Source organism: Ictalurus furcatus, chromosome 8 (assembly GCF_023375685.1).
Source record: "Ictalurus furcatus strain D&B chromosome 8, Billie_1.0, whole genome shotgun sequence".
In the NCBI taxonomy this organism is placed as follows: Eukaryota; Metazoa; Chordata; class Actinopteri; order Siluriformes; family Ictaluridae; genus Ictalurus; species Ictalurus furcatus.
The window spans coordinates 1,643,005-1,660,190 of record NC_071262.1 but is presented as its reverse complement, the minus strand read 5'-3'; the positions used below and the strand labels follow the sequence as shown (position 1 = coordinate 1,660,190).

Sequence of the window (17,186 nt, the reverse complement as noted above, 5' to 3'; positions counted from 1 at the left end):
CTACCTACATACCCACCTACATACATACATACCTACATACCTACCTACATACATACATACCTACTTACATACATACCTACATACCCACCTACATACATACCTACCTACTTACATACATACCCACTTACTTACATACATACATACATACCTACATACATACATACCTACATACATACCTACATACCCACCTACATACATACATACCCACCTACATACATACATACCTACCTACCTGCATACCCACCTACATACATACATACCCACCTACATACATACCTACCTACCTGCATACATACCTACCTACCTACCTACATACCTACCTACCTACATACCTACCTACCTACTTACATACCTACCTACCTACATACATACATACCTACTTACATACATACATACATACCTACATACCCACCTACATACATACCTACATACATACATACATACACACCTACATACATACCTACCTACCTACCTACCTACATACCTACCTACCTACATACCTACCTACCTACCTACATACCCACCTACATACATACATACATACATACATACATAGACACCTACATACATACATACCTACCTACGTACCTACCTACGTACCTACCTACGTACCTACCTACATACCCACTTACTTACATACATACATACCTACCTACCTACATACATACATACCAACATACATACATACCTACTTACATACATACATACCTACATACCCACCTACATACATACATACCTACTTACATACATACATACATACATACCTACATACCCACCTACATACATACATACATACATACATACATACATACACACCTACATACATACCTACCTACGTACCTACCTACATACCCACTTACTTACATACATACATACATACATACATACATACCTACCTACATACATACCTACATACATACATACCTACTTACATACATACATACCTACATACCCACCTACATACATACATACCCACCTACATACATACCTACCTACCTGCATACATACCTACCTACCTACCTACCTACATACCTACCTACCTACATACCTACCTACCTACCTACATACCCACCTACATACCCACCTACATACATACATACATAGACACCTACATACATACATACCTACCTACGTACCTACCTACATACCTACCTACATACCCACTTACTTACATACATACATACCTACCTACCTACATACATACATACCAACATACATACATACCTACTTACATACATACATACCTACATACCCACCTACATACATACATACCTACTTACATACATACATACATACATACCTACATACCCACCTACATACATACATACATACATACATACATACATACACACCTACATACATACCTACCTACGTACCTACCTACATACCCACTTACTTACATACATACATACATACATACATACCTACCTACATACATACCTACCAACATACATACATACCTACTTACATACATACATACCTACATACCCACCTACATACATACATACCTACTTACATACATACATACCCACCTACATACATACATACCTACTTACATACATACCTAGCTACCTACCTACCTACCTACATACCTACCTACCTACATACCTACCTACCTACATACATACATACCCACCTACATACATGCATACCTACCTGCATACATACCTACCTACCTACCTACCTACATACCTACCTACCTACATACATACCCACCTACATACATACATACATACATACATACCTACTTACATACATACATACCCACCTACATACATACATACATACCCACCTACATACATACATACCTACCTACCTGCATACATACCTACCTACATACATACCTACCTACCTACATACCTACATACATACCTGCATACATACCTACCTACATACATACATACCCACCTACATACATACATACATACCCACCTACATACATACATACCTACCTACCTGCATACATACCTACCTACCTACATACCTACCTACCTACATACCTACATACATACCTACCTACATACATACATACATACCAACATACATACCTACATACATACCAACATACATACCCACCTACATACATACATACATACATACATACATACATACCTACTTACATACATACATACCCACCTACATACATACATACCTACCTACCTGCATACATACCTACCTACCTACATACCTGCATACATACCTACCTACATACATACATACATACCAACATACATACCTACTTACATACATGCATACCCACCTACATACATACATACATACATACCCACCTACATACATACATACATACATACATACCTACCTGCATACATACCTACCTACCTACCTACCTACCTACATACATACTTACTTACATACATACCTACTTACATACATACCTACTTACCCACCTACCTACCTACCTACATACATACATACACACATACCTACATACCCACCTACATACATACATACCCACCTACATACATACATACCTACTTACATACATACATACATACCTACCTACATACATACCTACATACCTACCTACATACATACATACCTACTTACATACATACCTACATACCCACCTACATACATACCTACCTACTTACATACATACCCACTTACTTACATACATACATACCTACATACATACATACCTACTTACCTACCAACATACATACCTACCTACATACCTACCTACCTACATACATACATACATACCTACATACCCACCTACATACATACATACCTACTAACATACATACATACATACCCACCTACATACATACATACCTACCTACCTACATACCTACCTACATACATACCTACCTACATACATACATACCTACATACCCACCTACATACATACCTACCTACTTACATACATACCCACTTACTTACATACATACATACATACATACATACCTACATACATACATACCTACCTACATACCCACCTACATACATACATACCTACTAACATACATACATACATACCCACCTACATACATACATACCTACCTACCTACATACCTACCTACATACATACCTACCTACATACATACCTACCTACATACATACCTACCAACATACATACCTACATACCTACCTACATACCTACCTACCTACATACATACATACATACCTACATACATACATACCTACTTACATACATACATACCTACATACCCACCTACATACATACATACCTACTAACATACATACATACATACCCACCTACATACATACATACATACCTACCTACCTACATACCTACCTACTTACATACATACCCACTTACTTACATACATACATACCTACATACATACATACCTACTTACATACATACATACATACCTACCTACATACCCACCTACATACATACATACCTACATACCTACCTACATACATACATACCTACTTACATACATACCTACATACCCACCTACATACATACCTACCTACTTACATACATACCCACTTACTTACATACATACATACCTACATACATACATACCTACATACATACATACATACATACCTACATACCCACCTACATACATACATACCCACCTACATACATACCTACCTACCTACCTGCATACCCACCTACATACATACATACCCACCTACATACATACCTACCTACCTGCATACATACCTACCTACCTACCTACATACCTACCTACCTACATACCTACCTACCTACTTACATACATACATACATACCTACATACATACATACCTACTTACATACATACATACATACCTACATACCCACCTACATACATACATACATACACACCTACATACATACCTACCTACGTACCTACCTACATACCCACTTACTTACATACATACATACTTACATACATACATACATACATACATACCTACCTACATACATACCAACATACATACATACCTACATACATACATACCTACTTACATACATACATACCTACATACCCACCTACATACATACATACCCACCTACATACATACCTACCTACCTGCATACATACCTACCTACCTACCTACATACCTACCTACCTACATACCTACCTACCTACGTACCTACCTACATACCCACTTACTTACATACATACATACTTACATACTTACATACATACATACATACATACATACCTACCTACATACATACCAACATACATACATACCTACATACATACATACCTACTTACATACATACATACCTACATACCCACCTACATACATACATACCCACCTACATACATACCTACCTACCTGCATACATACCTACCTACCTACCTACATACCTACCTACCTACATACCTACCTACCTACCTACATACCCACCTACATACCCACCTACATACATACATACATACACACCTACATACATACATACCTACCTACGTACCTACCTACATACCCACTTACTTACATACATACATACATACCTACCTACCTACATACATACATACATACCAACATACATACATACCTACTTACATACATACATACCTACATACCCACCTACATACATACATACCTACTTACATACATACATACATACATACCTACATACCCACCTACATACATACATACATACATACATACATACACACCTACATACATACCTACCTACGTACCTACCTACATACCCACTTACTTACATACATACATACATACATACATACCTACCTACCTACATACATACCTACCAACATACATACATACCTACTTACATACATACCTACTTACATACCCACCTACATACATACATACCTACTTACATACATACATACCCACCTACATACATACATACCTACTTACATACATACATACCCACCTACATACATACATACATACATACATACCCACCTACATACATACATACATACCTACATACATACATACCTACCTACATACCCACCTACATACATACATACCTACTAACATACATACATACATACCCACCTACATACATACATACCTACCTACCTACATACCTACCTACATACATACCTACCTACCTACATACATACCTACCTACATACATACCTACCAACATACATACCTACATACCTACCTACCTACATACATACATACCTACTTACATACATACATACCTACATACCCACCTACATACATACATACCTACTAACATACATACATACATACCCACCTACATACATACATACCTACCTACCTACATACCTACCTACTTACATACATACCCACTTACTTACATACATACATACCTACATACATACATACCTACTTACATACATACATACATACATACCTACCTACATACCCACCTACATACATACATACCTACATACCTACCTACATACATACATACCTACTTACATACATACCTACATACCCACCTACATACATACCTACCTACTTACATACATACCCACTTACTTACATACATACATACCTACATACATACATACCTACATACATACATACATACATACCTACATACCCACCTACATACATACATACCCACCTACATACATACATACCTACCTACCTGCATACCCACCTACATACATACATACCCACCTACATACATACCTACCTACCTGCATACATACCTACCTACCTACCTACATACCTACCTACCTACATACCTACCTACCTACTTACATACATACATACATACCTACATACATACATACCTACTTACATACATACATACATACCTACATACCCACCTACATACATACATACATACACACCTACATACATACCTACCTACGTACCTACCTACATACCCACTTACTTACATACATACATACATACTTACATACATACATACATACATACCTACCTACATACATACCAACATACATACATACCTACATACATACATACCTACTTACATACATACATACCTACATACCCACCTACATACATACATACCCACCTACATACATACCTACCTACCTGCATACATACCTACCTACCTACCTACATACCTACCTACCTACATACCTACCTACCTACCTACATACCCACCTACATACCCACCTACATACATACATACATACACACCTACATACATACATACCTACCTACGTACCTACCTACATACCCACTTACTTACATACATACATACAGTGAGGGAAAAAAGTATTTGATCCCCTGCTGATTTTGTACGTTTGCCCACTGACAAAGAAATGATCAGTCTATAATTTTAATGGTAGTTGTATTTGAACAGTGAGAGACAGAATAACAACAAAAAAATCCAGAAAAACGCATGTCAAAAATTTTATAAATTAATTTGCATTTTAATGAGGGAAAAAAGTATTTGACCCCCTCTCAATCAGAAAGATTTCTGGCTCCCAGGTGTCTTTTATACAGGTAACGAGCTGAGATTAGGAGCACACTCTTAAAGGGAGTGCTCCTAATATCAGTTTGTTACCTGTATAAAAGACACCTGTCCACAGAAGCAATCAATCAGTCATATTCCAAACTCTCCACCATGGCCAAGACCAAAGAGCTCTCCAAGGATGTCAGGGACAAGACTGTAGACCTACACAAGTCTGGAATGGGCTACAAGACCATTGCAAAGCAGCTTGGTGAGAAGGGGACAACAGTTGGTGCGATTATTCGCAAATGGAAGAAGCACAAAAGAACTGTCAATCTCCCTCGGCCTGGGGTTCCATGCAAGATCTCACCTCGTGGAGTTGCATTGATCATGAGAACAGTGAGGAATCAGCCCAGAACTACACGGGACGATCTTGTCAATGATCTCAAGGCAGCTGGGACCATAGTCACCAAGAAAACAATTGGTAACACACTACGCCGTGAAGGACTGAAATCCTGCAGCGCGCGCAAGGTCCGCTGCTCAAGAAAACACATATACATGCCCGTCTGAAGTTTGCCAATGAACATCTGAATGATTCTGAGGACAACTGGGTGAAAGCGTTGAGGTCAGATGAGACCAAAATGGAGCTCTTTGGCATCAACTCAACTCGCCGTGTTTGGAGGAGGAGGAATGCTGCCTATGACCCCTGGAACACCATCCCCACCGTCAAACATGGAGGTGGAAACATTATGCTTTGGGGTTTTTTTTCTGCTAAGGGGACAGGACAACTTCACCGCATCAAAGGGACGATGGACGGGGCCATGTACCGTCAAATCTTGGGTGAAAACCTCCTTCCCTCAGACAGGGCATTGAAAATGGGTCGTGGATGGATATTCCAGCATGACAATGACCCAAAACACATGGCCAAGGCAACAAAGGAGTGGCTCAAGAAGAAGCACATTAAGGTCCTGGAGTGACCTAGGCAGTCTCCAGACCTTAATCCCATAGAAAATCTGTGGAGAGAGCTGAAGGTTCGAGTTGCCAAACGTCAGCCTCGAAACCTTAATGATTTGGAGAAGATCTGCAAAGAGGAGTGGGACAAAATCCCTCCTGAGATGTGTGCAAACCTGGTGGCCAACTACAAGAAACGTCTGACCTCTGTGATTGCCAACAAGGGTTTTTAAACCAAGTACTAAGTCATGTTTTGCAGAGGGGTCAAATACTTATTTCCCTCATTAAAATGCAAATCAATTTATAACATTTTTGATGTGCGTTTTTCTGGATTTTTTTGTTGTTATTCTGTCTCTCACTGTTCAAATAAATCTACCATTAAAGTTATAGACTGATCATTTCTTTGTCAGTGGGTAAACATACAAAATCAGCAGGGGATCAAATACTTTTTTCCCTCACTGTACATACCTACCTACCTACATACATACATACATACCTACTTACATACATACATACCTACATACCCACCTACATACATACATACCTACTTACATACATACATACATACATACATACATACATACATACATACATACATACACACCTACATACATACCTACCTACGTACCTACCTACATACCCACTTACTTACATACATACATACATACATACATACATACCTACCTACATACATACCTACCAACATACATACATACCTACTTACATACATACATACCTACATACCCACCTACATACATACATACCTACTTACATACATACATACCCACCTACATACATACATACCTACTTACATACATACATACCCACCTACATACATACATACATACATACATACCCACCTACATACATACATACCTACCTGCATACATACCTACCTACCTACCTACATACCTACATACCCACCTACATACATACATACATACATACATACATACCTACTTACATACATACATACCCACCTACATACATACATACATACCCACCTACATACATACATACCTACCTACCTGCATACATACCTACCTACCTACATACCTACATACCTACCTACCTACCTACATACATACCTACCTACATACCTACCTACCTACATACATACCTACCTACATACATACCTACCTACATACATACATACCAACATACATACCTACATACCTACATACATACCAACATACATACCTACATACATACCTACATACATACCCACCTACATACATACATACATACCTACTTACATACATACATACCCACCTACATACATACATACATACATACATACCCACCTACATACATACATACCTACCTACCTGCATACATACCTACCTACCTACATACCTACCTACCTACCTACCTACATACATACATACATACCTGCATACATACCTACCTACATACATACATACATACCAACATACATACCTACTTACATACATGCATACCCACCTACATACATACATACATACATACCCACCTACATACATACATACATACATACCTACCTGCATACATACCTACCTACCTACCTACCTACATACATACTTACTTACATACATACCTACTTACATACATACCTACTTACCCACCTACCTACCTACCTACATACATACATACATACACACATACCTACATACCCACCTACATACATACATACCCACCTACATACATACATACCTACTTACATACATACATACATACCCACCTACATACATACATACATACCTACTTACATACATACATACATACCCACCTACATACATACATACCTACTTACATACATGCATACCCACCTACATACATACATACATACCTACCTACCTGCATACATACCTACCTACCTACCTACCTACCTACATACCTACCTACCTACATACATACTTACTTACATACATACATACCTACTTACATACATACCTACTTACCCACCTACCTACCTACCTACATACATACATACATACACACATACCTACATACCCACCTACATACATACATACCTACTTACATACATACCCACCTACATACATACATACCTACTTACATACATACATACATACATACATACATACCTACCTACCTGCATACATACCTACCTACCTACCTACATACCTACCTACCTACCTACATACATACATACCTACTTACCCACCTACCTACCTACCTACATACATACATACATACACACATACCTACATACCCACCTACATACATACATACCTACTTACATACATACCCACCTACATACATACATACCTACATACATACATGCATACATACCTACCTACCTACCTACATACCTACCTACATACATACCTACCTACATACATACTTAATTACATACATACATACCTACTTACATACATACATACCTACTTACCCACCTACCTACCTACATACATACACACATACCTACTTACTTACATACCTACATACATACATACCTACCTACCTACCTACCTACATACATACATACATACATACATACCTACCTACCTACATACACACATACCTACCTACCTACATACATACATACTTACATACCTACCTACATACATACTTACTTACATACATACATACCTACTTACATACATACATACCTACTTACCCACCTACCTACCTACATACATACACACATACCTACTTACTTACATACCTACATACATACATACCTACCTACCTACCTACCTACATACATACATACATACATACCTACCTACCTACATACACACATACCTACCTACCTACATACATACATACTTACATACATACATACCTACTTACATACATACATACATACCTACTTACTTACATACCCACCTACATACATGCATACAGACCGACCTACCTACCTCCATACATACATACCTACCTACCTACCTACATACATACCTACCTGCATACATACCTACCTGCATACATACATACCTACCTACCTACATACTTACATACATACCTACTTACTTACATACCCACCTACATACATGCATACATACATACTGACCTACCTACCTACCTACCTACCTACATACATACATACCGACCTACCTACCTACATACATGCATACAGACCGACCTACCTACCTACATACATACCTACCTCCCTACCTACATACATACCTACCTGCATACATACCTACCTGCATACATACCTACCTGCATACATACCTACCTGCATACATACATACCTACCTACCTACATACTTACATACATACCTACTTACTTACATACCCACCTACATACATGCATACATACATACTGACCTACCTACCTACCTACCTACCTACATACATACATACATACATACCGACCTACCTACCTACATACATGCATACAGACCGACCTACCTACCTACATACATACATACCTACCTCCATACATACATACCTACCTACCTACCTACATACATACCTACCTGCATACATACATACCTACCTACCTACATACTTACATACATACATACCTACTTACATACATACATACCTACATACACACATACCTACTTACTTACATACCTACATACATACATACCTACATACCCACCTACCTACCTACATACATACACACATACCTACTTACTTACATACATACCTACATACATACCTACCTACCTACCTACATACATACCTACCTACATACATACTTACATACATACATACCTACCTGCATACATACATACCTACCTACCTACATACTTACATACATACATACCTACTTACATACATACATACCTACATACACACATACCTACTTACTTACATACCTACATACATACATACCTACATACCCACCTACCTACCTACATACATACACACATACCTACTTACTTACATACATACCTACATACATACCTACCTACCTACCTACATACATACCTACCTACATACATACTTACATACCTACTTACATACATACATACCTACATACATACACACATACCTACTTACATACCTACATACATACCTACATACATACCTACATACATACCTACCTACCTACCTACATACATACATACCTACCTGCATACATACATACCTACCTACCTACATACTTACATACATACATACTGACCTACCTACCTACCTACCTACCTACATACATACATACATACCGACCTTCCTACCTACATACATGCATACAGACCGACCTACCTACCTACATACATACATACCTACCTCCATACATACATACCTACCTACCTACATACATACCTACCTGCATACATACATACCTACCTACCTACATACTTACATACATACATACCTACTTACATACATACATACCTACATACACACATACCTACTTACTTACATACCTACATACATACATACCTACATACCCACCTACCTACCTACATACATACACACATACCTACTTACTTACATACATACCTACATACATACCTACCTACCTACATACATACATACATACATACCTACATACATACTTACATACATACCTACTTACATACACACATACCTACTTACATACCTACATACATACCTACATACATACCTACATACATACCTACATACATACCTACATACATACCTACCTACCTACCTACCTACATACCTACCTACATACATACATACCTACCTACATACATACATACATACCTACTTACATACATACATACCTACATACATACACACATACCTACTTACATACCTACATACATACCTACCTACCTACCTACCTACATACCTACCTACCTACATACATACATACCTACCTACATACATACTTACATACATACATACCTACTTACATACATACATACCTACATACATACACACATACCTACTTACTTACATACCTACATACATACCTACATACATACATACATACATACCTACCTACATACCTACCTACCTACATACATACATACCTACCTACATACCTACCTACATACCTACCTACATACCTACCTACCTACATACATACATACCTACCTACATACATACTTACATACATACATACCTACTTACATACATACATACCTACATACACACATACCTACTTACTTACATACCTACATACATACATACCTACATACCCACCTACCAACCTACATACACACATACCTACTTACTTACATACCTACATACATACACACATACCTACATACATACATACCTACATACCCACCTACCTACCTACATACATACACACATACCTACTTACTTACATACCTACATACATACCTACATACATACCTACCTACCTACCTACCTACCTACCTACCTACCTACATACATACATACCTACCTACATACATACATACATACCTACATACCTACATACATACACACATACCTACTTACTTACATACCTACATACATACCTACATACATACATACATACCTACCTACCTACCTACCTACATACATACATACCTACCTACATACATACTTACATACATACATACATACCTACATACCCACCTACCTACATACACACATACCTACTTACTTACATACCTACATACATACACACATACCTACTTACTTACATACCTACATACATACATACCTACATACCCACCTACCTACCTACATACATACACACATACCTACTTACTTACATACCTACATACATACCTACATACATACATACATACCTACCTACCTACATACCTACTTACTTACATACCTACCTACCTACCTACATACCTACCTACCTACCTACATACATACATACCTACCTACATACATACGTACATACATACATACCTACATACATACACACATACCTACTTACTTACATACCTACATACATACCTACATACATACATACCTACCTACCTACATACCTACCTACCTACCTACCTACATACCTACCTACATACATACTTACATACATACATACCTACTTACATACACACATACCTACTTACTTACATACCTACATACCTACATACCTACATACCCACCTACCTACCTACATACATACACACATACCTACTTACTTACATACCTACATACATACATACATACCTACCTACCTACATACCTACATACATACCTACCTACCTACCTACATACATACCTACATACATACACACATACCTACTTACTTACATACCTACATACATACCTACATACATACATACATACCTACCTACCTACCTACATACCTACCTACCTACATACATACCTACCTACCTACATACATACCTACATACATACCTACATACATACATACATACCTACCTACCTACCTACATACCTACCTACCTACATACATACCTACCTACATACATACTTACATACATACATACATACCTACATACACACATACCTACTTACTTACATACCTACATACATACATACCTACATACCCACCTACCTACCGACATACACACATACCTACTTACTTACATACCTACATACATACACACATACCTACTTACTTACATACCTACATACATACATACCTACATACCCACCTACCTACCTACATACATACACACATACATACACACATACCTACTTACTTACATACCTACATACATACATACATACCTACCTACCTACATACCTACTTACTTACATACCTACATACATACCTACATACATACCTACCTACCTACCTACCTACCTACATACATACATACCTACCTACATACATACCTACCTACATACATACTTACATACATACATACCTACATACATACATACATACATACCTACATACATACACACATACCTACTTACTTACATACCTACATACATACCTACATACATACCTACATACATACATACATACCTACCTACCTACCTACATACCTACCTACCTACATACATACATACCTACCTACATACATACTTACATACATACATACCTACTTACATACATACATACCTACATACACACATACCTACTTACTTACATACCTACATACATACCTACATACCCACCTACCTACCTACATACACACATACCTACTTACTTACATCCCTACATACATACCTACATACATACATACCTACATACCCACCTACCTACCTACATACAAACACACATACCTACTTACTTACATACCTACATACATACCTACATACATACATACATACCTACCTACATACCTACCTACCTACTTACATACATACCTACTTACATACATACATACCTACATACACACATACCTACTTACTTACATACACACATACCTACTTACTTACATACCTACATACATACCTACATACATACATACCTACCTACCTACCTACATACCTACCTACATACATACTTACATACATACATACCTACTTACATACATACATACCTACATACACACATACCTACTTACTTACATACCTACATACATACATACGTACATACCCACCTACCTACCTACATACACACATACCTACTTACTTACATACCTACATACATACCTACATACATACATACCTACCTACCTACCTACATACCTACCTACTTACATACATACCTACATACATACCTACATACATACCTACATACATACATACATACCTACTTACATACATACCTACATACATACCTACATACATACATACATACATACCTACCTACCTACCTACATACATACTTACATACATACATACCTACTTACATACATACATACCTACATACACACATACCTACTTACTTACATACGTACATACCCACCTACCTACCTACATACACACATACCTACTTACTTACATACCTACATACATACATACCTACCTACCTACCTACCTACATACCTACCTACTTACATACATACATACCTACATACATACATACCTACTTACATACATACCTACTTACATACATACCTACATACATACCTACATACCTACATACCTACCTACATACCTACCTACATACATACTTACATACATACATACCTACTTACATACATACATACCTACATACACACATACCTACTTACTTACATACCTACATACCCACCTACCTATCTACATACACACATACCTACTTACTTACATACCTACATACATACCTACATACATACATACCTACCTACCTACCTACATACCTACATACCTACCTACTTACATACATACATACCTACCTACATACATACATACCTACTTACATACATACCTACCTACATACCGACCTACCTACCTACCTACATACATACATACATACATACATACTTACATACCAACATACATACCTACATACATACTTACATACATACATACATACATACATACTTACATACATACACACATACCTACCTACCTACCTACATACATGCATACATACCGACCTACCTACCTACATACCAACCTACCTACATACACACATACCTACCTACATACATACCTACCTACATACATACCTACCTACCTACATACCTACCGACCTACCTACCGACCTACCTACCTACCTGCATACATACCTACCTACCTATGTACCTACTTACTTACATACCTACATACCTACCTACCTACCTACCTACTTACATACATACATACATACCTACCTACCTACATACATACCTACTTACATACATACCTACCTACATACCGACCTACCTACCCACATACCGACCTACCTACCTACATACATACATACATACCAACATACATACCTACCTACCTACATACATACATACCTACCTACCTACATACATACTTACATACATACATACATACATACATACCTACATACACGCATACCTACCTACCTACCTACATACATGCATACATACCGACCTACCTACCTACATACCAACCTACCTACATACACACATACCTACCTACATACCTACCTGCATACATACCTACCTACCTACGTACCTACATACATGCATGCATACCTACCTACCTGCATACATACATACATGCATACCTACCTACATACATACTTACCTACCTACATACCTACCTACCTACCTACCTACCTACCTACATACCTGCATACATACCTACCTGCATACATACATACATACCTACCTACCTACCTACCTACCTACATACACACATACCTACCTACATACCTACCGACCTACCTACCTACATACCGACCTACCTACCTACCTGCATACCTACCTACCTACCTACGTACCTACATACATACCTACCTACCTGCATACATACATACATACATGCATACCTACCTACATACATACTTACCTACCTACCTACCTACCTACCTACATACCTGCATACATACCTACCTGCATACATACATACATACCTACCTACCTACCTACCTACCTACATACATACATACATACCTACCTGCATACCTACCTACCTACCTACCTGCATACATACCTACCTACCTGCATACATACCTACCTACCTACCTACCTACCTACCTACCTGCCTGCATACATACCTGCATACCTGCATACCTACCTACCTACCTACCTACCTGCATACATACATACCTACCTACCTACCTACCTACCTGCCTGCATACATACATACATACATACCTACATACCTACCTACATACATACATACATACATACATACAGACAGACAGACGTGTAGACCTGCCGTGTATCGCCTACGTGTGGATGGACGTTTTTTTGGTTATCTTGAAATTATAATACCTTCCTCATCACTGAGTTTACTAATTAAATACATTACAAACTACATGAACTCGAACAACAACAACAACAACAACAACAACAACAACAACAACCACCTGCAGGTTAGCACAGGGCTAGTTAAGTAAGCAGCTAGTTTCAATTCTGCAACAAGACCAAGAACACAAATGATATAAAATAAAATGAACTTTTCCGAGTGCTCGACACTCACACATTCTGTGCATCATCATTTTTTCCTGAAGACGGTTTTAGTCGCTGAAATCAGTTTTAATTATCTGCTGAAATAAGCCGCATGCTAACATACGAGCCTACACCAGCAATGACATCCGCTTCCTGTC

General features: G+C 37.9%; 1 protein-coding gene and 2 long non-coding RNA genes across 10 annotated transcripts in view; all 3 read right to left on the bottom strand.

Annotated features, from left to right (window-relative positions):
* Positions 1 to 17,186, bottom strand: part of LOC128611031 (zinc finger and BTB domain-containing protein 17) — a 23,461-nt gene extending 6,275 nt beyond the window's left edge. The window contains exon 1 of the mRNA XM_053630251.1: positions 17,060 to 17,186. Within this exon, the coding sequence (XP_053486226.1) occupies positions 17,060 to 17,078 (19 nt within the window). The 5' untranslated portion in view covers positions 17,079 to 17,186. The remainder of the gene's footprint in view (positions 1 to 17,059) is intronic.
* On the bottom strand, positions 8,171 to 12,660 carry LOC128611035 (uncharacterized). 7 transcript variants are annotated; one of them, XR_008386481.1, is made up of 4 exons: positions 12,432 to 12,587; positions 12,012 to 12,343; positions 10,952 to 11,715; positions 8,171 to 10,907 (listed from the first exon to the last, which is right to left on the bottom strand). It is a non-coding gene; the product is annotated as an uncharacterized LOC128611035 (long non-coding RNA). The 7 variants fall into 7 exon arrangements; XR_008386482.1 differs by having other exon boundaries at positions 8,171 to 10,943; positions 11,184 to 11,715; XR_008386486.1 differs by lacking the exon at positions 12,432 to 12,587 and adding an exon at positions 12,616 to 12,660 and having other exon boundaries at positions 8,171 to 11,715; positions 12,012 to 12,111.
* On the bottom strand, positions 12,804 to 13,951 carry LOC128611036 (uncharacterized). Of its 2 annotated transcripts, none has more exons than XR_008386488.1 (3): positions 13,908 to 13,951; positions 13,232 to 13,331; positions 12,804 to 12,855 (listed from the first exon to the last, which is right to left on the bottom strand). It is a non-coding gene; the product is annotated as an uncharacterized LOC128611036 (long non-coding RNA). The 2 variants fall into 2 exon arrangements; XR_008386487.1 differs by lacking the exon at positions 13,908 to 13,951 and adding an exon at positions 13,352 to 13,408 and having other exon boundaries at positions 13,232 to 13,295.